Below are 10266 nucleotides of genomic sequence, written 5' to 3'. Positions count from 1 at the left end.
TCTGTCTACCAGCTCCAGAGGCCAGTTGCTTTGAGGGCCATCTGTCTTACTGGTAAAAACTGAGGCAAAGTAGGTGTTAAGTACCTCAGCCTTCTCCTCATCTCTATTAACTATGTTTCCCTCCAAGTCCATCAAAGAATGGAGGTTTTCTTTGCCCCTCCTTCTGTTATTAATGTATTTATAGAAGGAACTGCAGCCCTCCACAGTCGGAGCACCTGCCCGATGTAGCTCGTGAAGAGTGCCTGAGTGTGATGCAGGATTCTGTGACTTTGGTGTTAATTCAGCCAATAGTGCCTGCATTTCCTTTAATGATGACTTTGGTGGCATAAGGCACAATCAAGAAAGCTCTTAAATGACCTGTCAGGTATTGCTGGTGTTCCAGTTGACTGTAAAAGCCATGTGGTTTGTTTTTTCAGGCTGGGTGTGTTTTGAGGTCAAAGTGGTCTCGCATTAGTGAGATGACTATGACTTGGATCCTACTTCAATATCCCAGGCACCACATGTAACAACAGCAACCTATATTATGCCCCCTGTATTATGCTATGGAAACACCTAACTAAAACATTTTGGTAGCTGGTGTCACACCATCCTAGTACAATGAGAATTCTTCCCCAATTTTTATCCCTCTGATGGATCTCATATTTGTGTGGCTGACAGTCTAATGCGGTAGGGTCTTACATCTGAACAAGCCTGTGCAACAAACAGCTATTTGGTCCTGCACTTTGACACAGTTTTTCAGTCCACATTTTATCTTTTTTCATCCATATAATATCTGAGGGCCTCAAATCCCTTCTACTTTCGCCCTTTAATTCTTAGAAAAATCAGCCATAAGAGCGACTCCTGTGTCCAACCTACCTAAAGGAAAATAGATGCAAGGAATGGGATACTTGAATTCCTGGCCTTCACCAGGGAGAAAAAGTTGACTTTTCCATCTGTTGCAAATATTTGTTTAGAAAGGCTTTGAGAAACAAATACTGAAGTCTTCAACTAAAGAAAAGAAAATCTTAAATAGGGATTATTAAAGCAAAAAACCTTTAAAACTTGCTCTTGGGAATTTAAAATTATGAACTGACTGTTTCCCAAGAGAAACAGAAAGAACATCTTATTGTGACGTTCAGAAAGTCCTCAGACAGTTAAGGTTCAGTGAGTCATAACTCCTCAAAGATTCACTGAGAATATCACAGCACACCCACTTCTTAAATTACCAAGGATCTTCACTTGAAATACTGACCAGAGGTAGTAACAGCAGTTGGGAGGCACATTTTGTACAATTCATGTCCCATTTAAGCTGTTTTCATGGTTCTCTGCATCACTAGATTTCCCTTATGCGTATTGCACATTGCTTAAAAACCTATGTGCGTTCTGGAAATGTCATTATATGTTAATTTGAATTGTCTCCTGTAAATGCTTTCAGGTTATGATAGGCTCACCAGCATACCTACAGCTGGTTTCACTGAAGCAAAATGCTGAGGAAGGGCCTGAGTCACATTTGAGCATGAGTGTATGGAAGTGTGAACATGGAGATTCTGATTTATACTTAGTGCTACCACAGCTATGAGCAACTGCACTGAGAGTTAATTATTCTTACAAGAGTGTCAGTGCATCTCTTAATGTGATTTTTCTGGAAATGTTATAATGGTGTTTCAGCATGTTGCAGCACAAGGTGCAGAAGACGGGAGAAAGTTTATGCTCCTTTTGGTTATTTCTCCCCCATTGACCTCACATACGCCATAAACAAGATGAAATTTATCTTGTTCCTAAGTGGGCCCTGCCTCAAGTCTTTCCAGCAGAGAGATGAATGCTATGCAGAAAGATAAGATGGAAAAAGCCTCAGCCCATGATCAGCCTGTTCCAGTCACTGTGAAGAGGGCCTCCTGTCCTTGTGGCAGTAGTGGAGTTCATCAGAAGACCAGGGTTCTCAGCAACCATCATTGGTCCTCTCCTTATCAAAAAGCTATGCAGAAATGGTAAAGGCCCTGCAGAGACTAAACAGACAGCAGTGCAAAAAGTGTTGGGAAATGCTGGAGATGAGGAGCTTACTTCTTTAAAGAGAAGGTCATGTTACTTAAGGTTTGAACAGAAGAACCAGGATCAACTGGTTTGGTTTGCAGCTGGCTTGGACTCATTGGAAAGCTATCCTGAAAGAGGTGAAAGGTGCTGAACTAGAACTGTCTGTGCATGACTACGTTCAGGAGATGGCCAGTGTGGACAGATAAGAGTCAGTAGCACTGTGATCTTCTGCAATGGTGCTAAGCACTGTGTTACTTCTTCCCTCCTGAAAGCAAAGGAATATGACTTTTAAAATCAGCATCTGCATGAGGCAGATCTCCAGTTACTTCTCTCCCTAACTCTTCATTTACATCCATTTTATTTATGTCAAAACAGCTGCTGAGTGTAAGAAAGTGAAAACACTAAGATTTTCACGAGCAGCTGTCCATGTCAATTCTGTACTGTCCAGCCTAAAACACCTGAAAGCAAGTTTTAAAGGTAAGGATCACAAGTGCTTTCAGAAGAGCAGGTCCCTCTGGCACGGTAACCTCTGAAGATTCTGGCAATAGTGCTCAGTGCTGGGAAGGCAATCCAATATAAATATCCCTTATGGGAGAAGACCAAGTAACACCTACTACACGAGAGAAGGAGAATATAAACAGACACACACAGAAGGGAACACATAACAAGTTTTCCCTTCCTGCATTTTCCTGGTTAGTCTTCCATATGCTATGCAGTTATTAATAACTGTAAGCAACCACGTCACAGCTTGTATCTGATGTTCCAGAGAAACGGAAGAGATGACAATGACACAGATGCTATGCTGAGGGAAATAGGGGGGGTTATTCTCTCCCCAGTCACAACACAGATCTCCCACATCTTTGCTCATTGTCTTACACTAACACCAAATGGGGATATACATGTAGGCAAGATTGTTAGGCACAGAATTCCCAGCCAAGGGAGAGGAAATAAAAATCTGTATGAAAATTTGTTCCCTGTCTTTGGGAAGATACTGTCCAAAGAATAAGCAATGAAGCTGGTGAAAGGAGCTTTCTTATGAGAAGCTCTTTACATATACCTAAAAGGTTGTATTGAGGTGGGAATCAGGCTCTTCTCCAAAGTAACAAGTGGAAATGGCCTCAAGGTGTGCACCAGTGGAGGTTTGTTATTGAATATTCAGAAATATTTATTCACTGAAAGGTTTATCAAGCATTGTAACTGGCTGCCCAAGGAAGCCCTGGAGTCACCATCCCTAGAGTTATTTAAAAGACATGTAGATGTGACACTTCAGGGCATGATTTAGTGTTGGACTTGGCAGTGGTGTGTTGATGGTTGGACTTGACCTTAAAAGTTCTTTTCCAATCTAAATAATTCTATGATTATATGTTAAAATCAGGTGCATCAAAACCTGGGTAACAAGCAGAGTTGTGAATCTCATTGACATAACTAAGAATTTTGTAATAATATAATAAAATAAATATAATAAATCATATTATTTTCTTTAGAGTTGCCCATGTTCTATAACAGATTAACAGTGTCTTTTATCTTGTTGGAAAGATGGCATATTCTGATGTCTGTGTTACAATATAATTTCATTTGCCTATATCATATAAAATTTGAGTCAAGTTTGCCACAAGCAGCCAGAGTTGTTGTAGGATGTGATAGATGCATGGCATAAAAAAGCAACTTCCATTCTAGGGGAGTCCTTGCTCAGGGGTGCGTTTGGGGTGTAATAATATCCATCTGAAACTGGAAACAAAGTACTGGAAAGAGTGCTGAAAACCTCAACAGTTTTTTTTTTTTTTTCATTCAATCTCTAACAACTTAAGCCTTTATCTTAATTTCAGCTGAAAAAAAACACAACCCACTAAATTTTTCTTTCCCACTCTCTCTCTAAAAATAGTGAAACTGACCCATTTTTTGCTGTCATTATGTGACTCACTCTGGTTGTGCGATTGGTTTAATCCCTCAAAAGGGTCTGTTTTCTTTACTTGTAATAAAAGCTGTTAAGGTTATGGTTTTGTCTGTTTCTTCTGAAGCTCCAGTCCTCGTTCAGTGCTGCTGGAATAACTATGATTGCTGCTGCGGAATGTTGACACACATCAGACATCCCCTGGGAAATCTCAGTTCAACACACATTCAAGCTGGCTTCAAACCAGTTGGTCTTGAACAGTGATGGCAGCCAAGGCTACGGTGACTCTTGTGGTGTAATTCTTCCTCTTACTGTGCTGTGCATCTAAACCCCGTGATCAGCAGGCAACGTGGTTTGACCTGGGGGGATGTTCCAAAAGGAACGAGTAGAGCTGCTGTACGTATTCAGAGTATTTGGACATAAGCCAGCAGGGAACCAACTTGATTGGAAGTTGTCATCATTAGGTAAGACAGTTGGTAAGTTTGCCAAATACCAGATCCCAGTTTCAAACTCAGCTACAGGTGGGAGAATTATTTATTGTGCAAACCTGGTTTGAGGAAACCACGCAAAGAAACCGCCAAGTTCGCAACAGCCAAGCATGCAAATGCCTCTCATAGGTGGAAGTCCAGAAAGGAAGTTCTCTTAAGCTTTTCTCAGTTCTGATGATAAGACTGCCTACTTTTTCTACTTCAAATTGACATGAAAGGTTGAAAAGAAAGTTAAATGTCTGGCAGTAAGCAGGAATACTTCGCCAAATTGTGGCTGCTATTAATAAATACCTCCTGTGTTGTCAACAGGTCTAGAGGTTCCTCTTTGCTCTTCTTGTCCAACTAGTATTTTTGTTTTTCATCTCTCTTATCCATTCCGAGGTTCTACGGTATCCTATTTGCATGCAGTTGCATTTTCAATGTGACCATCAGGTCATAGAATCATAGAATTCCAACTGGGTTGGAAGAGACCTCCCACACCATCGAGTCCAACCCTTGATCCAACCCCACTGTGATTACCAGATCATGGCACTCAGTGCCACATCCAGCCTCGTCTTAAAAACCTCCAGGGACGGTGGATCCACCACCTCTCTGGACAGGCCATTCCAATGCCTGATCACTCTCTCTGGAAAGAACTTCTTTCTAATATCCAACCTATACCTCCCCTGGCAGAGCTTAAGCCCTCTTGTCCGACTGCTGATTGCCTGGGAGAAGAGACCAACTCCCACCTGGCTACAACCTCCTCTCAGGGAGCTGTAGAGAGTGATGAGGTCACCCCTGAGCCTCCTCTTCTCCAGACTAAACAACTCCAGCTCCCTCAGCCTCTCCTCACAGGACTTGTGCTCAAGTCCCTTCACCAGCCTGGTTGCTCTTCTCTGGACCTGCTCCAGCCCCTCAATGTCTTTTTTGAACTGAGGGGCCCAGAGCTGAACACAATACTCAAGGCGTGGCCTCACCAGCACTGAGTACAGGGCAAGAATCACTTCCCTGCTCCTGCTGCCACAGTGTTCCTGATGCAGGCCAGGATCCATTGGCCTTCTTGGCCACCTGGGCACACTGCTGGCTCATGTTCAGCCTCCTGTCAATCAGCACCTCCAGATTCCTCTCCACCTGGCTGCTCTCCAGCCACTCTGTGCCCAGCCTGTAGCGCTGCAGGGGGTTGTTGTGGCCAAAGTGCAGGACCCGGCACTTGGCCCTGTTGAACTTCATCCCATTGGATTCAGCCCAACTCTCCAGCCTATCCAGGTCCCTCTGCAGAGCCCTCCTGCCTTCCGGCAGGTCGACACTCCCTCCCAACTTGGTGTCGTCCACAAATTTGCTAACAATGTACTCAAGATGACAAATATTTCAAATATTGTATCTTTGTTGGTAATTGCTAATTTCTAATTTTAAGGGCTACTAATGCTACTAGATAATTTAAAAAAAAGATCCATTAAGCAAGAACCTCATGTCAGGACTAAACCTGTATTTACACCTTTTTTCAATATTAAAATAATGACTTTTGTGTGTAGTTTATGGACTTTGGCTATTAGCTGCATTAAGACAAAAAATGTGATGAAAGAAGAAAATATGATTGCAAAGTTACAGACACAGTACAGAACATAGTCAGTTTATAGTTTTGAAGACAGATGGGGAAATTCTGAGAGACAGAGAACATAAAATGGGCAAAGAAGTGTAGCTCCCATTCATTAAGTTTAAATCTTCTTGTCTTTGAAGCTTGCAGCATGTTATTAGCTGAGTTATATATAAGTCATTATTAGATGAGTTACTAAAATGTCTTCTTTAATCATGTGACTTTCAGAGCAATCACAAATCCTAAACTATTACATGGCTACTATAATTTCCTGAAACAATTTCAGGTTTTCCATGTGAAGAAGCTTGCAGAGAAGTAACAGAAGGCTCAAGCACCAGTCAGAAGTACAGTGGTATCAGGCATTCTGTACATAGAAGTACATATTTGTTTTTACTTCTGGGTCAAAATTAAAATGTCTTCTTTTTTTTCGTTTGTACTATCTATATCCCTTATATTCATTACAAGCATGTCCAGAAAGAGTTTTTTTTTCCAAAGAAGAAACAAAAGTCAAGGAAAAGTAAAAACAAGGATACAATTTTAAAAGAGGTGCTAATCTAAAGAGTGCGAAGAAAGCCTTTAACCAACAAACCTTCTGTAAATATGCTTTACTTGGACAGTAAATCAGGACTTTGATGATGAAGAGCAAATCTTTGGAATGCACGATGATATATGGGGAAAAAAACCCACAAAGCCACCCACATAATAAATTGCCATTTGCTTTTTCCCTTCCTTCTTTTATCTGGGAAAAAAGTCACATGAAGAGCATCTGAGTCAGCTGTTATTCTGGGATAGTCTCAGCTGGATTTGCTATCTATGTTATTTTATTAAAGGTTTGATTTAGTACTGGATGTTTTAATGGAAGATAGTTCAGAATTACAGAGAAATATAAGTAACTGCTAAAATATTCCCTGATTTTGCAGGAAGCACAACTCTTCCGATACACGTTCTAACTAAACACATATCTCCATAGGCTATGCTGAATCCCTCCAGGAAAGTCCATTCACGATTAAGAGAGTAGCAGCCTATTTTCCCAAGGCCTTCTATGTGCCAGGGTAGAGGTTACTCAAAATCATATGTAGGAGGTTACTCAAAATCATATGGATACAGATCACTCTCTGACTGGCTTGGCTGGTGAGGCAGTATTTATAAGACACTCAGCCTGAATGTCCCTGACATTTGGTTAATGAGAATCCATGTTGTGAGAGGCTCTCCCTCTTACTTTTCCTGTGCTTTCTGAAACCCTCTTGTGTGTCTCTGAAAGGCAGTTATGAAATACTAACATTTTAGCATAGTCTCATGCTTGTATTTTCTCATACAGTGTTCTGTGATCCATCTCAACCTTTTACAATGAAATGGTAGGAGAAAGCATACAATTTGAACAGGATTTTGATAAGGACATTTTCATATTTTCAAAGCTAAGTAATTAGTGGAAAACTCACTATGATTGGTTTCTACCACATGAAATCATGATGGTTTATGGAAGAAGTTATGGGGGTCTCTACTCTGCTCTAATATCAATTTTACATAGCCCACAGAAATCCCCCTTCTGCAGGCAGCACGGTGTTGATGGGAATCAACGTTCTGAATTACTTCCCCTAGTGTGGGCCACCAGCCTTCTTACCAGATAAAATTCTCCAGGCTGGAGGTAGACTTGAAGTGTTATGCACTTACAGAGCAATGCAGTAGATGTGAGAAATCTTCTGGCACAAGAGTGCTCTCAAGTCAAAAAGTCCACTTAGTTCTTGTGTACTGACATTTCTAATTTAAAGTCTTTGGGGATAGGCAAACATTCTGTAGTTTTCATCAACACCTCTGATTTCCTTAACATGAACGGTAAGCTTTGATAATTTTCACTTTTTTCCCTGAGTTGGTTTACTCTTTAGCATCTGTGCTGACATGGTGGTGTCAGATTTGGACTCAGAGCACCACAGGAAAACCCTGCAACAGGAGGGCAAAAACTGTCAATTAATTTCTTACTTAAAAATAAGTACAACAGATATGTTTTCAGTGCTTCTTGTAAATCCACTTCTTTATAGTCTAAATCTGAGTCCTAGATGGTTGACTTCACTGGTGAATACCCAAGGTGGTATTTCTCAACACCTCCAGATTCCAGGGAGACCTGGTGCCAAATATGAACTCAAAGCTGATGCTGACACAAGAGGAAAGGGAGGACATGTAAAGAACCACTTCAGAGAAGCAACTGACTGGTGAGACATTCAGATTCAAATGGAACACGCCTTCTTTGCATAATAGGCACACATCTTTTGCTTTGTACTTTGGCAGACATCACTTCTTACGCCTTTTCTCACCCTTCCTGCACTCACAGAGCTATAGCCCCTGGTAGCTTAAAAGAGCAAACAGGCAGCCACAAAACCTGCTCTACAGGTGGCAAAGTGAATGGCCTGGGGCAACAGCATCCGCAGAACTAATGTCTGCAGTGGGAGTGCTGGCTAAGTAGTCAAGACTATCTCCGTGGGTCTTGGACTGCCCTTTGGCTCTCTCTCTCTCACCTTCCCAGCCTTTCTGGACTTGCTGTCCTTCCCCCTGCTGTATGCCTCTCCTCTGCCTTCCCCTCAGTGTTGCATTGACTTCATGTATAAGCTGAATGCTTTCTGAGGAAACCTACCTGAAAAATTACCCCACAGAGCTTAACTCCCCTTGTTATCCTGCTTGCATTCATGTTTCTTCTCCCCAAACCTGTCCACATTCTGCTTGAAAGTGAACTCTTGGAGGTTGCATGCCTTTCTTCCCACTGTGCCTGTACAGCATCTGGCATGGTGGGGGCATTCCTCATTGACACAGGCACATCAGGAAAATAAAACCGACTAACAGTGCTAAAACCCCGTCAAGATCACCCTCCGGGTAGTGCCCCAATGTGGGTGAGTCTAATTTTTCATCTCCCAAATAACAGTCTAGGCAGTCACGGTGACAAGGAACAGAGTGCTAGCTTTGGGAAGGTCACCGGCTTCCCCACAGCTTGCTGTGGACTGATACGAAAATCCAGAAAGAATGGGCACAAATGGGCAACCATTTAGCACCGGTCTCCCGAGAACTTCCGAATGCCCAGCACATCAGCCGGCACGGCCCCAAATCCCGCGTGCCCGACGGAGAAACGGAGGCGCAGAGGCGGGTCCCGCGTTGGCCCTGGAGACGGCGCCTGCCGTGGCATCCTCTCCGAGCGGGCAGGGCAGCTTCCCCCGCCTCGCTCCCCGGGGCTGAATTCCCACCTGGCCCTCCCGCGCAGAGCGGCCCCCGTGCACCCCCGCCCCGCCGGGCCCGCCCGGGGCGCCGCTCACTTACGTGGGGGCCGCGGGCCAGCGGCTCCCGGCGCAGCGGCGCGTTGGTGCCCATGGCGGCCGCCGAGCCTCCGCCGCCCAGAGCCTTCCCCGGCCGGCTCTGCCGCTGCCGAGCCGGGGCCACGCCGCGGGAGAGGCACTCGGGGCTGGGAACGCGGCGGGACCGCCCCGCAAGCGCCGCCCTCCGCCGGGAGGGGTCCGCGCGCGGCCGTGGAAGGGGTGCCGGGCTGTGGTGCGGGGGCTGCCCGGCCGTGCCGGGGTGGCCCCCGCGTTCCGGGGCCCGAGGCTCTGGCGCTGCGTGAGCTGGGGCCGTGTCGGCATCCCTGCGGGGCGGCGTGGGAAGCGGGGTCTGTGCCCCGCGTGCCCCCCCCCCCCCCCCCCCCCCCCCCCCCCCCCCCCCCCCCCCCCCCCCCCCCCCCCGGTGCTACCTTCTGGTGGCCTCCCGTGTCCCAGGGAGCCCTTTCCCTGCTGGAGACCCCCGGAGCACGCACAGCACAGCGGAGAGGAGATGCCTCTCTGTGCATGTTACCCTCTCGTATCCATGACACCTTGCGAGTTTAACATCGCCAAGACTACCAGGATTCTGGTCAGAACAACAGGAACCCGAGGCTGTCTCAAGGCAAGGAACTTGGGAAGTGTGTAAATGCATCAGGCGTGTGAGTCTTCCAAAGGTCTGGAAGACAGCAGCAGTGAGAACTTTACAAGTCCGGTCCCAGCTTCTTTTTGTCTTCAAGACAAGACTGTGTCTTGCTGTGTCTTACTTGCAGCTTGTAGCTTCAAGTCCTAGGGCCTCCATGTGTGCCCTATTCCAAGGGAGCCCTTTTCCTGCAGAGGCCCAGGCTGCTCTAGAACTCGTATGACCCCCTGACCTTCTGGATCGTCTCGGAGTACTTGCAATTCTTTCCCAACTGCTGTTTGATTTCTGACATGTGGGCCTTTGTGTTTGCAGGGAAATCACTTGTCTCCCACCGTTCTCTCCTTTTCCTGCTTGTTTTTCTTGGAACCCAG

The 10266-nt window shown here is 45.1% G+C and overlaps 1 protein-coding gene across 1 annotated transcript in view; it reads right to left on the bottom strand.

Annotated features, from left to right (window-relative positions):
- GNE (glucosamine (UDP-N-acetyl)-2-epimerase/N-acetylmannosamine kinase) overlaps positions 1 to 9356 on the bottom strand; it is a 32677-nt gene extending 23321 nt beyond the window's left edge. Inside the window, exon 1 of the mRNA XM_027882604.1 lies at positions 9263 to 9356. Within this exon, the coding sequence (XP_027738405.1) occupies positions 9263 to 9313 (51 nt within the window). The 5' untranslated portion in view covers positions 9314 to 9356. The remainder of the gene's footprint in view (positions 1 to 9262) is intronic.
- Between the last annotated feature and the right edge of the window lie 910 nt (positions 9357 to 10266).

The sequence above is a fragment of the Empidonax traillii genome, unplaced genomic scaffold (genome assembly GCF_003031625.1).
Source record: "Empidonax traillii isolate 1590-97213 ecotype Southwest subspecies unplaced genomic scaffold, ASM303162v1 scaffold108:size1079785, whole genome shotgun sequence".
Taxonomy (NCBI): Eukaryota; Metazoa; Chordata; class Aves; order Passeriformes; family Tyrannidae; genus Empidonax; species Empidonax traillii.
This window is presented reverse-complemented; position numbering and strand designations above follow the sequence as displayed.